At 44.1% G+C, this 17058-nt stretch overlaps 2 protein-coding genes across 2 annotated transcripts in view; one reads left to right on the forward strand and one right to left on the reverse strand.

The window, feature by feature from the left end:
* Positions 1 to 5703, forward strand: part of ETNPPL (ethanolamine-phosphate phospho-lyase) — a 58965-nt gene extending 53262 nt beyond the window's left edge. Inside the window, exon 14 of the mRNA XM_037509567.2 lies at positions 5420 to 5703. Coding sequence (XP_037365464.1) covers positions 5420 to 5424 — 5 coding nt within the window. The 3' untranslated portion in view covers positions 5425 to 5703. The remainder of the gene's footprint in view (positions 1 to 5419) is intronic.
* Positions 5704 to 12231: 6528 nt separating this feature from the next.
* RPL34 (ribosomal protein L34) lies at positions 12232 to 16594 on the reverse strand. Its single transcript, XM_037509574.2, has 5 exons — positions 16549 to 16594; positions 15365 to 15438; positions 15184 to 15283; positions 14863 to 14966; positions 12232 to 12385 (listed from the first exon to the last, which is right to left on the reverse strand). The coding sequence occupies exons 2-5, from the start codon at positions 15427 to 15429 to the stop codon at positions 12301 to 12303; spliced, it is 354 nt and encodes a 117-aa protein (XP_037365471.1). The 5' UTR covers positions 15430 to 15438; positions 16549 to 16594; the 3' UTR covers positions 12232 to 12300.
* Between the last annotated feature and the right edge of the window lie 464 nt (positions 16595 to 17058).

The raw sequence follows: 17058 nt of genomic DNA on the forward strand, positions 1-17058 counted from the left end.
GAGGCCGTCTTGTTGACGCTTGTCTGGACTTTTGAAATGGAAACTGAACAGGAGGACGACGTTTGCCGTGGGCCAAACTCTTTGTTTTTGTACCTTCAAGGACCTGCGGGTCTTCAGACGTGGCCGAGCCAGAGACGCGCAGGACGCCGCGGCGCGCCGAGCCCCGCCCACGCGCGCACGCACGGGGCCTGCACGCTGATTGGACGCGCCGGGCGCGGCCGCGTGCTGATTGGACGCGCGCCGCCCGGGTTCCCAGGCCGCGAGGATGAATGGGGACGCCCCGGCCGCTCTGCCTCGGCTGTTAGCGGCTTTCAAGGGCCTGGGGCAGTCCTGGGTTCCCGGTGTCCTGGTGGTGATGATGTTACTAATAACTGCTACAAATAACATGACCTGGGGCCTCCCTGGTGGCGCAAGGGATTAAGCACCGAACTATGAGGCGGTCGGCGGCCTCTGCAGCATGAGTTCGAGCCCCGGCCGGCCAGGGAGATACCCACATGGCGCGGCAGACCTCTCCTGCCTCGCCCGCTGCTCCCCTCAGCAGTGTCTTTGGTCCATCTGCCTGTTCTGCTCCCCGCTCTGTCTCTGGTGAATCCTCTCACCCCCTGCTGGCCTGAACCCTGGTTCTTGTATGCATAAATAAATAAATCTTTTTTAAAAATTTAAAAAATAACGACCGAATTTTTAAAAATATCCAGTCAACAGACATTACAGGACGCCTGAGGCTGCTACCTCGATGGGACCAAAATACTCTTCTAAATAACAGGTGTTCTCCACTTGCTTTGCTGCTCCCTCAGCCATCCCTATCTACGTAAATGCCAAGGTCGCTCGAGCCAGAACCTTTAAGTCACCTTGCTTTCTCTCCTGAGGTAATCCTTCGCTTCCACAAAATACCAGCAGCTCTTTGGGGCTGTGCCGTAGTATCGAATTCAACCACTTCTCTCCATTCTGCTGCTACCACCGTGGTGGAGCCATTATCATTTTTTACTGACCTACATTATAATCCAAGTGGATGAAAATACATGATGGCGAATTAGTCTTTGGGGATGGACATGATGGCCTAAAAGCTTCTTTGTTTTTATAGACTCCTTTGAGATTCTTTAGATGCCAATTTCCTTTTGGAGTAAGAGCTAAAAGTGACTGGATTATAAAAATCCGTGTGTGTGTGTGTAACCTTTATGAGTCCATGTTGCTGTTTTTTATTAGTGAGCCCATTTTTTTTTGGTAAAGATTTATTTATTTATGCATACAAGAGCTGGGGTACAGGCAAGAGACGTGGGGGTGAGAGGATTCACCAGAGACAGAGTGGGGAACAGAACAGACAGATTGACTGAAAACACTGCTGAGGGGAGCAGCAGGCGAGTCAGCAGAGGTCTGCTGCGCCATGTGAATTGAACTCGTGCTGCAGAGGCTTCGGATTGCTTCATAGTGCAGTGCTTAACCCCTTGTGCCACCAGGGAGGCCCAAGCCCATGTTCCTTTTACAGGATAACATGAATTGACCTTGCACTTTTAGTTAATAACTCAGTTATTGAGAAATTGTGTAAACTTCACACTAAAAATATTGTAGCATATAATTCTAAATACAAGTGGGCCTTGCTGCTCAATAGTGAACTTATCTGCAGTTTTACTCTGCTGTGTAGTAAGGAAGGTATATTAATCTTTTTTGGGGGGGTCACTAATAATACCAATAATGGAGTGAATTTATGCAAGACTTGCATTTATACATAGGAAGTTTTTCTGAGGAATGTAAAGCAAATGTTTCTGAAATTCATCTGGTTTTATACGTAAGAAAAGGTTTGAAACGATTAAGTGGTGGCAGGAGGAGCAGGTTACTCAGGGAAGATGTGAATGGTAATAAAAAAAAAAATGATAATGAAGATTGGATTTCTCTCACCCAAACCATGGCTGGGTGTGAAAGGAGGGAGAAAGCAGAGGTGGTAGCAGAGAGCGGTTTTTAAAGATGGTGTGACTTGAGAATGTTTACAAAAGATGAGGGAAGAAAATTGTGGAAAGGGAAGGAGTGAAGATGTCAGAGGGAGGGACGTGGGTAGGTAATGGAGCAGAGTTAGGACCATGGTGTGTGGATGGAGCTCAGTGTGAGTGAACTCTATTGGGAAAAGATCTGAACCATCTTCTGAAGAAAAAGAGCAGAAAGAAGATTAGAGACATAAGGTAACCAACACTTAGTATCTATTGGCACATTAGGGTGTCTTATATAATCCAATCAGTAGGTTCTATTGATAGCATTTTTCAGATGAGGAAATAGACCCTATAGAGGGGGCAGAATTTGTGTGGATATATGTTCATATCTCTATATGTGTTTATGCATATATATGAACTTCTGCAACATATATATGTATACATGTAACCTTTGATTATACATGCTCTATAATATCATATAATCAAATATATTTTGTGTATTACTAGAGATTAAACATATCTATCATATATATCATACACATAGAAATATTAAAAATTTGAAAGGAAAATAACTAGATTTGTTTTGCCTCTCCTGCAAGTTGTGGCAATGCAGCTAAAAACAGCCTGTTTTTTGGACAGCAGCCCTCATGTAATGCCTCTCAGTGGCCACAGCAGGGCAGTAGTTCTCTTTTATAGGAATCACAGTGTACTTGGCCAAAATGTATGTCTGCTGTCCTGAGATTTGCAAACTCCATGCACAAGCATAATGGCAAGGCAGACTTATTTAAAAGGAGCTGCCTCAGTGTTGTGATGGTGTAAGCACGATGGAATGTCACATCATAGAAATGGAGATGGCTGCTCCCATGACAGCCAAACATGGCTTTAAAATGCAAATGGTTTACTCTTTCAATGATGAAAGAAAAATCTTGTGAAAGAAACATTTTTAGATGAATAAAATATCAAACCCAGGATATTTTCTTTCACATCGAGCCTCACAAATCACATACCCTTATGAAAGCAACAAAAAAATACAGGTGTGTGTTTGGCAAGTTTTGGCTATTAAATATTAAAAATTTTATAGTTGTAATTTATTGTAAATTGTTCTTATAATTTGCGCTTATAAAGTAAACATTGCATTTTGTTTTTCAATACAGAAACTTAAGATCAATAATAGAAATGGCCGAGAACACCATCATACATATAAAACCCGTTTGTTTTTTTTTTTTAAAAAAATGACACATTCTAAGTTGCAAAATTCACAAAGTGTTTAAAAAATAAAAAGTTAGGGCCTCCCCGGTGGCGCAGTGGTTGAGCGCTGGGTTGCGAAACTGCCCGCAGCCTCTGCAGTGCCGGTTCGATCCCCGGCTGCTCCCGGCCACCGGAGGAGGGTCCCACATGGCGCGCAGACCTCTCCTGCCGCCCGCTGCTCCCCTCAGCGGTGTACTTCGGTCCTTCTGCCTGTTCTGCTCCCTGCTCTGACTCTGGTGAATCCTCTCACCCTCCCGCGCTTCTGACTACCCAGTGCTTGTATAAATAAATAAAAATAAATCTTTAAATAAATAAATAAATAAATAAAATTTAAAAATAAATAAATAAATAAAAATAAAAAATAAAAAGTTAGTGCCATGTTCTCCTTATCTTCTTTCTTTCTCTATTCCTTCTCCCTGAAAGTAAACACTCTTAATCGATTGTGATGGAAGAATATTTTTCCAGGGAATGTTTTACTCCAACATTAGGAATGACATTTAAAGCAACAGACTTTATTTAGTCTTTTCAAAAGAATATGAACCAGGATCCAGGTTATAGTTTGGTTGAACATGGGAAATTCGACCTCAGGACCAAAGGCTCATGTAAATAGCCAAACACAGGGCCTCCACCGCAGACACTTTTCAGAGTAAGAAATCAAAGCACCTTCTCACCTCCAAAAGTGATCCTTCCAGAGGCGAGGCACTTGAGGTGTTTTTAAACAGCAGCTGCTTCGGCTGTCTACCAGAAGCCCAAGAAAAGACCACTGTCTCCAGGGCTGTCAACTTGGCCCTTTTGTACGCAGTGAGGTTGAGTTAACAAAACAAAAACAATTCTAGCTTGAAAATGACAAGGGACTCTGAGACATTGATTTAGCCATCTTTGCACACATTGAAGAGAAAAGTATGTTTTATATATATGCTGAAGCAAATATCTAACTTTTTAGAAGGTTGTAAAATATTTCCATATGTACATTATATCAAAGTACTTTTCCCCCAAGTTCGGTTGAAAGGAAATACCCAGAGCATTAGGCCCATCAGAATAGAAGTCTCCAGTTGTGGTTTTCAGATGCCCTGACACGCCTCTGCCCAGAACTAATCAAATGCAGCTTGGCACTTTCAGGGTGTGTGTGTGTGTGCGTGCAATTCCCTACAAAGAGAAAAAAAAAATCATTCAGGCTAAAACATGATATAGGAGGGTAACATATCAGTTGACATTTTGGTTTATTTCCAACATTATCACTTGTCTTTAATCATTCTAAATAGAAGTCTCCATCCTGGCCATCTTGATGTACTTTGTTTCTCAGTAAGTAGAAGCAGCAAAGGGTCATGCCTTCTATGGTGTGTAATGTGGGGTGCTTCATTGTCCCCTTAGGGCCCCTGAAGTCACACTATCTTCATTTTATAGGTGAGGTGACCAAGACTTAGTGTAGAAAAGTTGCTCTGAACGCCCTCCCTGGCTGGTTAGTGGCAGCCTGTGATTTAAACCTATATTTGCCCGACAACCAATTGTACATCCTTCCCTGCATGTTTGTGAAAGGGCAGGCCCAGCTCCATCTCAGTGAGAACCAGGTAGGCTGTTACAGTGGCAGGAAGGGGCACAGGGCAGGATTTCTAATCCAGCAGACTGGGTCAAGGAGGAGAGAGTCCTTGGAGTCCTCAGTGGCTTTTCAGGCTTTTATTGGGATTTACCAGGTACACGGCAGGCAGGGGTGCTGGGGGCCGTGAAGCTTGCAAGTCTTCACTCTCTCTGGGCTCTCCGGCATTCTCTCGCGTTCTCTCTGCTTCTCGTGGTTCTTTGTTCTGCTTCTCCTGGCATCCCCATGACACCGCCCTTATAAGCCCAGTCTTAGCCCAGGTGAATCCCAACTACATATGCCCACACCCTACTCCAGGTGCCCGCCGTCAGGCATGCATTCGGAACCACAGGATTCCGATATCTATCCTAATGGTGGGAGGGCACAAAAGCCTGATACTTTTTGCCTTACCCTACAGCTGTTTTGTTAAAATCAGGTTCCTGGCCCTGACTTTCAGAGATAGATCCTGATTGAAGAAGATGTGGAGGGGCTCAGGAAACTGCATTTGAATCTCCCCAGCACATTCTTAGTGATTCTAAAGTGTGAGAACCATTCTCTTGTGATTCAGATTCTTGAAACACAAAGGGCAATTTCATGTGAGCTTCCGGCAGTTTTCATGTGGCCCTCACCTCTGACCACATCCTTGGCATTACCTGTTGGCTCTGTATTGGTATTTCAGAGTGATCCTGGGCTCCCAGCAGATTGAGTTGCCAGCTTCACCTGCTCGAAATTGCTTCAGCAGAAGTCAGCCTTTCAACTCACCATCGGGAATCAGAAAGTGAAAATGTCAACGGTCCAGGAGGAGACACATGGTTGGACTCATGATCACACGAGGGTAGGTGGCAGGTGTGTTCTGAGATTAGGTTTTTAAAGAGATGGAAGAGGATGCAGAGCTAACCTTTATTAAGTACTTCCTAGGTGCCAGGTACATTTGAGCTTTATAACGATTTAGGAATATAGGTATTTGTATTCCTAATTTGGGGCTTCATAAAACAGACTGAGGGGATTTATGTAACCTCTCAAGGTCATGTGAAGACTAAGTAGTGGAGTCCAGGCTTTTTCCAGGGCAGCAAGCCAAATGCTGGCTTGGACAAGGAGGAGCGAGGAGGGAGGGAGAGTGAGGACTCGGAGACTGCATATCCTCCAGAAATTCTGCCCCATCAGAGCCAGCATGTGCCTGGATACACTCAGCAGACAGTGCATGTTTGTTGAGTGAGTTGAGGTGAATTCTTCAGGGACCAGGGAACTTTCTTGAAACCCCTGGTACTCCCCAATCACCCATAGTGGTGGTTCTCTAATTTGCTCAGGAAGCAAAGCCCTTAGCAGACATTTCAAAAATTTTAATTTATTTATGCATACAAGAACGGGGGTACAGGCCAGGGGTGTGGGAGGTGAGAGGTTTCACCAGAGACAGAGTGGGGAACAGAACAGGCAGATCTACTGAAATATACTGCTGAGGGGAGCCGCGGGTGAGACAGAAGTCTGCTGCATCATGTGGGTCAGCTCCATGTCCGGGGATCGAACTCATGCCCCAGTGGCTGGGGATAGCTTGATAGTGCTGAGCAACCCTGTGCCACCAGGGAGGCCCAAGCCCTGAGAAGTCATGGCATTCTTCTGAGAATAGATTTTTATATTATGCCATATATCTCATTTCACAAATTAATTTATAGATCACTTGTGTGATCACGAATAAATCACTTGTGTGAAAACAATACTGAGCACCAAAGATTTAGGAAAAAATATAAATCAACAAATTCACCCATACATCTACATTTTTTGGTAAAAATTGACACTCTTGAAATAGCTTGTGGAAGATTAAACTATTTGCTATTGCTTTTTTCAAAAATGTTGAAATTCTCCAGATCATGCTCAGAAGAAAAGTATAATCTCCTTTGGGTTTATATAATGTTGCATTCTTGGAAAGTTTAGTATTTATTAAAACCATGCCAAAAAAAAACAACCAAAGAACATTGTTCATGTTTTAATGGAGTTTACCAAGGCTTAGGTAATAGTAAACAGGCTTTTAATCTACCTAATGTCTGGTTGGATACTGGAGGGGTTTTCTCTTGGGCTTGCTTAGGTCTCTCAAATGGGAGGCGCCCTGGCGCCGGGAGAGCCCACAAGCTACACCCTACAGGCCACACCTGGCCCAGTATCATTTTTTTGCAAATAAAGCTCTACCAGTATACAGCACTGCACATTCTCAGACTGCCGCCACCCCCTTCCATGCTTTATTGATGGACCCCTATAGTTGCCCAGAGACCATCTACTTTACAAAGTCTTTTTTTTTTTTTTAGAGATTTATTTATTTATACATACTAGAATTGGGATACAGGCAGAGATATGGGGGGTGACAGGATTCACCAGACAGAGTGGGGAACAGAACAGGAAGACTGAAGAAATACACTGCTGAGGGGAGCAGAGGGTGAGACAGGAGAGGTCTGCTGTGCCATGTGGGTCAGCCCCCTGGCTGGGGATCCAAACGTGCTGCAGTGGCTGCAGATAGCTTCATAGTGCTAAGACTTAACCCCTTGAGCCACCAGGGAGGCCCTTACAAAGCCTTTATCCACTTGCACTAAAATGCAATCAATCCTGAATTTTCATCAAGACCATATTTGGGTTTTCAACATGGCCAGCTGTAAGCTTAGTTCCAGCCCCAGAGAGAAGGAGACTTAACAGCCCTGAGGCTACTTGCCGAGGCCAAGGAATATACAGGCGAAAGATTGTCAGGGGAATTCAGTCAATAATTTTGATCCTTTTTCTCCTTAATGGCAGGTTGGTGCCATGATCTAGGGGAGTGCATAATTTAAATATCCCCTAATGCAGAGGAGTGTCTGTGCTTTTTACAAAAACAAAACAGGAATACTTTTCTTTCATAGTGTTCTTTTGGGAGGAAAAGGTAGCAGATCTTTTGGCTGTGGGGTTACATAGGTGGACAAAGAGTTACGTGCTGACAGGGAGGCGCCTTCCTAGTGATTAACAATTTGTTCACGTATTTCAGATATTAGGTTCTAAATATTGAGAGGGAATTAAATTTTTTTGTTTATATATATGCAGGAACTGGGGTGACGGCCAGAGGTGCAGGGGGTGGGAGGATTCACCAGAGACAGAATGGGGAACAGAACAGGCGGATCTACTGAAATGCACTGCTGAGGGGAAGCAGCAGGTGAGGAAGGACAGGTCTGCTGCGCCATGTGGGTCAGCTCTTTGGCTGGGGAGCCAACTCATATTGCCAGTGATAGCTTGATAGGATTGAGACTTTAACCCCTGAGCCACTTTTTTTTTTTTTTTTTTAATTTAAGCTGTAATTACTTTAAGCATTTGGACGAGTCAGTTCTGATATCTGGAAGGTCTCCCTACCTGACATCCAGCTAAGATGTATTTATCCTTGCTCTGAGCTTAAACATCACATCCTTGAAAAAGCCCCCCTTAACTCCCCAGGAACTTCCTTTCACAGCGCTGTATGCTTTCCCTTTGTGATTCTTATCCCAAAGTGTACAATTAAAAATGCATCTGAATCCTCACTTAACATGTTCCCCCCTATGTACCACCAGAGCAGCGGAAGTCTGCTTTGTAGACTTCATATTATATTAATACTGTGTTACTCTTTACCCAAGAGAGGAGTTTCTGGAATATAACATTAGTCTACTAAGTATGTTGCGTGAATGAAAGCTACAGCAAATTATAAAGGAATGTAAATGTACAGCAACAGTATATAATCCTTCAAATTAACCAGATACAGCAAGATTGGAAATAATTAAGCAGCTAATTATTTTGGAAGGTAATAAGCATAATAATTTTGAGTCCAAATTATTATAGATCTTAACCTTTAGTAAGAAAACTCGTGAAAATAGTTGTAAATTTTCCAATCCTAGTTTATAATGGTGTTTATGTTATCTTGTCCATATTGCTGGAAGAGATGAAACTTTCACCTTTGCCAGATGCTTCTATTTTCATCTACATTCACACACACAGAACTGGATTCAATAAAAGGTTCATTTTGTATTTTATAAAATCAAACCCCAGATTTTTCACAGTCAGTATATAAGCATATACACCAAAAAATGTTTAAGTGCAGCTCACTGTCACATACCTGACCCCTATGCAGACAGCATCACGTTCAAGCTTTGATAAATCGTAACGGGGTAACATCTAGCAACTTGGAGAGGGGGAGGGGAAAGGATTTTGTAGCATTTGCCTCTTGCTCAGGTATAAATACTGTCATAAAGTCAATGTCAAGGTAGCTGCCTGACCTTACTGAACAGAGCTGGAAAGAGATGCACATTAATGGTCTCAAAATCCACGAGCTGGCTGCATGCACCACTGGTGCTACTGGAATTCTTAACAGTTACAGGGCTCTGACCAGTAACAAGTAATCTGAGAATTATCCACACTCTTACTCCGCAAGAATTATGTATGATTTTAGGTGGTGTGATAACATACACAGTGCTCAGTTAAGCTGGAGCATAGCTGCAGCTATCAAAATTGTGGGAGCCCAAGCTGCAAATCATTAGGGTGAAAACTGTATGTTATTACACTGCTGAAAATAAACTTGACTCGCTTACTTAAACATATGGAGATTTTCTGCTTTAAAGGGTAAAAGGCCCCCTCCCCCCCTCCAATCTTTCTAATAGAATTTATAAGCAATTCAATGGAAGGAGAAATACTAGACTTTAAAAAGAAACCACTGACTACATTCACATGTCTTTTTAGGAACCTGTCAAGAATACTTTAAGTCACACAGAGAACTGGATTCAATAAAAGCTGTTGCTTCTTTTTTTAAGGCAAATCAAAACCCACAACAGTTACAGAATCCACTTTGGTCACTTGCACAAAGTAGATACTTCGATTATGCCAGTGAATGTTCTAGGTCTTCACACAAACAGAAATGCTCAGCACTTCTGTGAATTTTGGGGAGAGAGGAAAGGTGAAGAGGTCAGGCCTAGCAATGGTTGGGGGTGTTGGTGGTGAAGTCCTGGCTGTGGTCAAGAACTTAGAGCCTGGCAGGCACAGAAATGTGCCTCAACCAGGCGCATTTTATATTCCTGGTGCTATGGACTGTCCTCCCAGATCCTACGTTGGAACCCTAATGCCCAGTGTGGGGGTATTTGGAAATGAGTCCTGGGAGGTAATTAAGTCTCAGGGATATAGCCTTAACATGGCACTGGCTAGTTTGAGAAGATACAAGGCTACTGTCTGCAAACCCAGAAGGGACATCACCCAGAACTGGATCAGGCAGCACCCTGATCCCAGACTTCCCAGTCTCCAGAGCTGAGAAACGTCGTCGTTTGAGCCACCCAGTCCAAGGTAATTTGTTACAGCAGCCCAGGCAGGCTGAGACTCTTTGGAAACATTCATTGTAACCCTGATGATTATACTCAACTAAGTATTGTACTTCAAGACAGCTTAGGAGTTTAAAAAACAATACGCATAAATGAAATAATCAGATACATAAGAACACTCTCAAGTGTTAACACAGAGAACAATTGGAAAGAGCCTAGATGTTCATAAGGGACTATTTAAATTAGGGCACAGTACCCATGCCTGCCCCAACAAAACAAAACCAGATTACGGCACATGGATTTGATGGCGTATGCAACCACTAAAATTATTTTCCCAAGGAAATGTTTTCTAGGGTTAAGGGGCAGAAGAGGGCGGGGAAGGGGAAGGGTTAAAAATACATATGTAGTATGCTGCCAACTTTGATGTTGTATCTTATCTTTTGCGTAGAAAACAGAATGGGAAACATCAAACTTAAAAAAAAATGATTTATCTGTGTACTGAAATTCAAGGGGAATTTTCCCTTGTTTTCCCATGCTTTCCAAGATGTTATAAAAATGGAAATACTCAACTTAGGAAACTTAACATGAAGAATTCTATTCAGCGTATGCAACTTTAATGCTTTAGCTTACTCAGATTTCTTAGTTAGCCCACTTATTTTGCTAAAAACTTAAGTCTTCACCAGTTAGAGACTGTTTGAGGAGCTCTGTTTTCTGGAACTAGGAGTGGTAGAGGGAATGGCTGTGAGGGAAGAATTCATGCTGGGCTAGCACAATCAGGCTTTCCCTTCAATGACATCTGAGGCCTAGAAGGTATCAACCTACAGAGCAATCGACAAGTAGCTGAACTTAAAGGCACAGGGTTTCTTGAGGGTTACTCATACTTTTAGATTTCATTTAAAAGCACACAAGATCACTAAACTTATCTGTAGGACAGAATACAAGTCTCACAAAGGGAGAAATGAGGTGCTAACTCCTCTCTCTCAGAACCCAGTGGTTTTCATAATTATATCTTTTCATTTAATACTGAGGTTAAACACGCAGAGTAACTGCACATCGTGGTTAGTTAATCCTTGGGATGACAGGAATTTGGGGAAAACCTATGGGATCGAGTGCCTGAGACTTCGGATGTTGACAACAGTGGCCTCAGATGTCATTTCTTGTTATTAGTCTTCCTTGGGGCCGCCCAATCATTAGATCTCATGACCAAATACACATTTGCTAAAATTCTAGCAACACAAAATGTCCTGGGTAGTTATCACCTATGAGCCCATCTCACCTATAAAATGGGGACAATAAAGGTGTCACTGGACAGATGGGAATATTCAAGGATGCTAAGTGCCTTGTTGAAGCACAGGGCAAGTCTGGTCATTTATGAAGTATTGTCAGACATTTCAACAGCTGGATTGCAAATGCCAGCTACTCATTGAGAGGTCACTCCTGAAAAAAATATTAAAAATCACTTCTGCCAAAACAAGTTAGCTGGCAAGAGATGCAGACAAGAGTTTTGTGTTCCCCCTCCTAAGGGCAATTATTTACTGTAATAATAGGAAACTCTTGTGCACAAGCCATGTGAGTCACAGCATGCCTTAAAGTGAAGTGCTGTCTACATTGAGGAAAAGGGCCGACAACTTTCAGAGTCTAAATCTCAGGACTTGTTCAAATAGCCTGTGGGGCAAATAGCCTACTCTCTACATTCCTTTTAGATGGTAAAAGGCCTTTGATATGGCCTGAAGAGAAAACGGTCTTGGGAGACAAACGAGTTTTAAGTATGTGTGTTATTTGGCAGGTACTATGTATAGCTTAAGTAATGTAGGAATGAACTACTAAAAAATCTCCATACCCTTCCATCATTAAGAGTGGTCAGAAAGTACCATGTAGCTTCTAAGAAATACTCTAGCCTGGCTTATAAATCTAATGTAAACTCAGATTAACTAAACCCTGAAAGAGGCTATTAAAAATGTTCCAATTTGAGCACCCTGGCTTCTGTGCTGGGAACTGTAGCGAAGGCAGTGCTATGGAAATGACCCCATGGTGTTAAGAGAAACATGCAGCCCGTGTTGTCAAATGCCCCAAATTTCCGGTGACTAAGGGAAAGAAAGGCATTGGTTAGGTTAGAGCTACCACTGAAACTACAGCAACCAATGATTCTAAGCAAAAGCAATCAATTCAAATTCAAAGTCCGGGATCCACAGAAACCAAACCTGGACACTAATGCATCACAACAGAAATGACAGCACAAGACTTTAGATTTTTTTTATTATTCAAAAAAGCTTCATTTTTATTTAGCTTTCTGACTCTGTGCTTGAGCCTTCAACACTTTCACAACGATTTTCTGCTCCTCAATAAGAAAAGCCCGCTTGATCCTAGAAAGGAGAACATTAAATGAGTACAGTTTCCAAAAAAGGACTTTATTAACACACGGCAACAACAGTACCATCAACAAGAGCAAGATAAAGGTACTCAGAAAAGTAAATGAAACCACAAGACTAAGAACTTCAGCAGAGAAATGATACGGATTCTTTCAGTCCATTTCCTGGCTATGTGGGCATTCAAAGCGGGCTAGTTTTCTGTCCTCGGCCAGCAGCACCTGTCCTACTCTTGAGAAGCGATAAACTCCAAAACCACCCCCACAGGAACTGCTCCCTGCCACTCTCATTTAACCTAATTTATTACGATCCAGGACTAAACGTCTTTGATTGGCAAAATGTCTTTGAATGTTTTAGCCTCATTATTGAGAATCTCCAGTAAAAAATATAGAAAGAAGGAATTATGTGCTGGGAACCAAAATGAAGTGGTAAATGTTATTAGCAAGAGGCATTTCATCAAAAGCAAGGGTTTAAGGGACTATGAGTTAATGAGTTCCTATGAGCTGCGGTCTTTTTTTTTTTTTTTTAAAGATTTTTTTTTTGAAGATTTATTTAGTTATTTATACAAGCACTGGGTACAGTCAGAAGCGCGGGAGGGTGAGAGAATTCACCAGAGCCAGAACAGGGAGCAGAGCAGGCAGAAGGACCGAAGTACACTGCTGAGGGGAGCAGCGGGCGGCAGGAGAGGTCTGCACGCCATGTGGGGACCCTCGCCCGGCAGCCAGGGATTGAACCAGTGCTGCAGAGGCTGCGGGCAGCTTCGCAGCCCAGCGCTCAACCGCTGTGCCACCAAGGGAGGCCCCGAGCTCTGGTCTTGTGGAAAGGGCCTCTGTTATGGCACAGGAGTGATCCCATACTTACTTCACAGGGTTTCAGAAATACTAAGTTTGGAAGGAGTTGTAATTTCTGGACTTCAAGCCTCCATTTAGAGGAGGAGCATTCTATCCCATCCCCATTATAGCACGCACAGGCGAGGGACACATACATGCTCACTAGCATTTGCTAAAAATCAAAGTCACCTCCAGAGAAAAAGCAATTCATTCTCCAGGGAAACCTGTCCCACCCATGGCACCAAGGCTGTAAACTATTCTCAAAGCTCTAGCATTTCCAACACCTTCATTTCCAAGATGATCACACTTGAGAAATACAACAGATGTCACCCTTACTCAGGAAACAATTGCCCTAAACTTACCCAGAGCAAAAACAGATGTGTCCAGTATCAACAGGTAATGCTAACCATCCCTAGGTCTACATAAGTCTACATCTAAATCTTTAGGAACTAGGGCCAGTGAACCTTGTTTTCAATGAATGTGTCCACGTGCTTAGAGTCAACCAAGTATGGGAACCAAAGACTGGCAAAGGGCCAAACACCACTTGTTTGAGCCTCATGACCCAGTCATCTCCAAGGCACCTTCAACCTCTTCTCAGTCCCACTTCAGAATCCCAACAGATCAATGCCTGCACTGACCTCTGAACCTTTAACCTAAAATTTATTCACTCATTATTCTACTTGAAATAACTGAAAAGCAACTACTCCTCTGCACCAATTTTTCTTGTGGAGTCCTATCACCTCTCAAATCCTTTCTCTTCTCTTTGGAGATAATTTAAAGTAGCCAGTGGGGTTCATAAAGAGCAAGGGTCTCCACCGACAATAAATACTGGCACTGCCCCTTCCCACCAGTTATGTGAATTTAACCAGTGAGGCCTGATTCCAACAAGAGTGAGAACAACTCTGCCCTGGTGGACTGTGTTCATCGTATAGACACTAAGCAAGCGTTACTGATCATCTCATCAACTCCGCTGCTTCCAAGACACTACCACCACTTTTACACATCCCAGAGACCCAAGTGCCATACCCGGAACACGCTCCTACCCCCACTTCCCTCTGCATCCCGCCTGCTGATCTTAAAGCCAGTATCATTTCTTTAAGCTTTGAAAATGGAAAATGTTTCAAGCACTCGCCTTTCTTTCAAGGAATGACTTCACTAACCAACCACCCGTGGGTTTTATCTCTGGCATATCACAGGTTTCCTGTGCCCTGTTTAAAATACATCAATGCCCACACCTTTGAGACCTAAACTAGAAATCTGCCCCTTCTGCCTTTCTTGATCTGCTCTTTTCTTGTCTACTGATGCCTGCGCAGTGCTCTGCTGCAGCCACACCAGAATCTCCTCTTCTGCTCCATCTACCTGATGACCAAATTACTAACAGTTTTCTACTCACCTCTCCCCAACTTCAGGCCCTTTTAATTTCTACACCTAGCACAAAAATGCCCCCCCAATTCCAACTGGATTAATCTGAAGTGGTAACCTTCCCTTTAATTTGTATAGTAGCAAATACCCACAGTGAAGGAAAGATTCTTAGGGATCTTCCCTTATTTTTCACAGTATTCTGCTTAGCACGCAGTGTAACACTCTCTCACACAAATACACACATGCTAAAGAAAGTCTACTGACATTAACAGTAATATTTACCTGTCCCGGACACATTTAGCACACATGGAGCCACCATAGGCCCGGCTGACGTGTTTTTTCGTTTTAGACAGTCTCATAAGGACTTTAGGTCTCACAGCACGAACCTGCATAAAGAAAATAGAGATTCTTTTGAGATGCTTTCCCAGAAAAAGAAATTGCCCTAGGTTTTTGGTAGGTAGTAAGTACAAACACTGAACTACATTACAAAAGTGGTAGGCTATTTATCACAAAGGCATTTCCCTGACTTTTCCATGTAGGTTTTTAAAGAAATAGTAAAAAATTCACCCCTGTTCTGTTATTACAAGTACCGTGATCGCTTACCCCTCGAAGACGGCCTGGGCACACACCGCATGCAGATTTTGGTGCTTTCCCAACCTTCTTGGTATAAAGGTAAACAATTCTATTGCCGGGTGTGCGGGACCTGGAAGTGGGAGAATAGATAATAGCTCAGAATTTTGCAGCACAAGCGACAATACGTATTTTAAATCGGAGACATACTTACAGCCTAGTTTTGTTCGAGGCTGTATTGTAGGAGAGCCTACGGCGGTAGGTCAAACGCTGGACCATCCTGAAGGCCTACATAAGGGAATAAAACTGCATTATGGAATTCACAACTTAAAACAGCATCATAAAACTTATACATCATCCGTATCTAGTTCTACGTGGAAAATCTTATGCAAAAAGGAGTGTAAGTAAAAGATTTCACGTTTTAAAACACACACACACACACACACACACACACAGGTTGGTAAGAAGAGTAAGAGGCAGTGTTTGTTTTCTTGATGGTAATCAAATGGGGCTCTTGATTAATTCACATTACCAGGCTTCTCGCTCAAGGTCTGTCAGAAGGGGTGTCTGCAAAGCGCTACCAATACGCATGTCTGAGAAAAACTGGTTTTAAGGGACAGCACACCTGAGCATATACCGGGAAAATCTACAGAAACTGACTTTTTGTCTAGTTCCCATAGCTTTCATCAGGATTAAATGACAGCAGCCATCCCGGCCGACACAGTTCTCGGCACATACACGACGAGGGCTGTGTCCCGCCCCAAGGCAGCATCGGGGTGAAGTGCCGAGACTAGTTTTGGTACCAAGAACAACGTCACTGGGTCGTGGCTGGACTAAATGTCTCATTTAGCAACCCAAAATAACACAAAACGTCACTCGAGAGTCGACTATGCACATACGCACACGAACGACGCTGCTTTTCAGTGAGTGACCCCGGCTGGCATAAAAACACACGCAAGATTTGAACCAACCTAATTCCCGTCCCCCATGCCACCGGCCCCGGCAGAGCAAGCTTTCTGTGCCCACGACCCGACCGCCCCCATAAATCCTTAGGACGTCTCCCAGGCTGGCGCGAAAATGTGGGCCTAAGGCATAAACCCGTCGCGTGACTTCGCGGAGACGTAACCAGCTAGACCACAGCTCGTCTGTCTCCAGACCTCGAAGGCGCCACTGTCCCGGCAGGGGAGCTCCGGTTACTCCGGACAGAGGGGCGGTCCGAATCGAGGGGTTTCCAAGCCAAAGGCCGGGGACTTGCTCGCCACTAGACTTCCCTCCCGAGCCCTTACCCCCCACGCCAGCTCAAAGGCTGCGCCTGAAGGCTCCCGGTTCCCTTAGCTCGCCGGATGGCGGCCGATCGTAAAGGGAGTAGAACTAGGAGAAGTAGAAGAACCACCATACCTCCAGACACCGTCCCCGGAAGAGGAAAGAGGAAGAGCTAGCGAGTTCAAAGGTCAAATATGGCCGCGCAGGACAGGAACTTACCTCAGAGCCAGAGGCGCGGCTGAGAGCGCGCCGCCATGTTGTACGGAGGCCCCGCCTCCCCGCGGGAGGGCGTGGCTCTGAGTGCCGCCATGTTGTACGGCACGCGCCTCGCGGGCCTCCGCGACGCCTCAGAAGCTCCTGAGGAAGGCTCTAGAAACCAAAGCCCTGACGGAGGAGCTGCTTGGGTCTGGGCCGTAAGAAAGTCACTTGACAAAACTGTTCTCAAAGGGCCTACCACATGTTGCACCCGAATTGAGCCAATATGGGGGTCGCCCCAAGTTTCCGCCCCAGTCCCGTCTGGACCAGGGGACCTTTGGGGAGTTGCTGCTGCCCCCGCGCCTTCCTCTTCCCTGGCGTCCGTTGAGGCGCGCGGTTTCCACAGAGAAGCTGGAGCCCGTGGCGGCCCTGACGGGGGTCGCGCCCCGG

The sequence above is a fragment of the Talpa occidentalis genome, unplaced genomic scaffold (genome assembly GCF_014898055.3).
Source record: "Talpa occidentalis isolate TD23 unplaced genomic scaffold, MPIMG_talOcc4v2.1 talOcc4.13, whole genome shotgun sequence".
Lineage (NCBI taxonomy): Eukaryota > Metazoa > Chordata > Mammalia > Eulipotyphla > Talpidae > Talpa > Talpa occidentalis.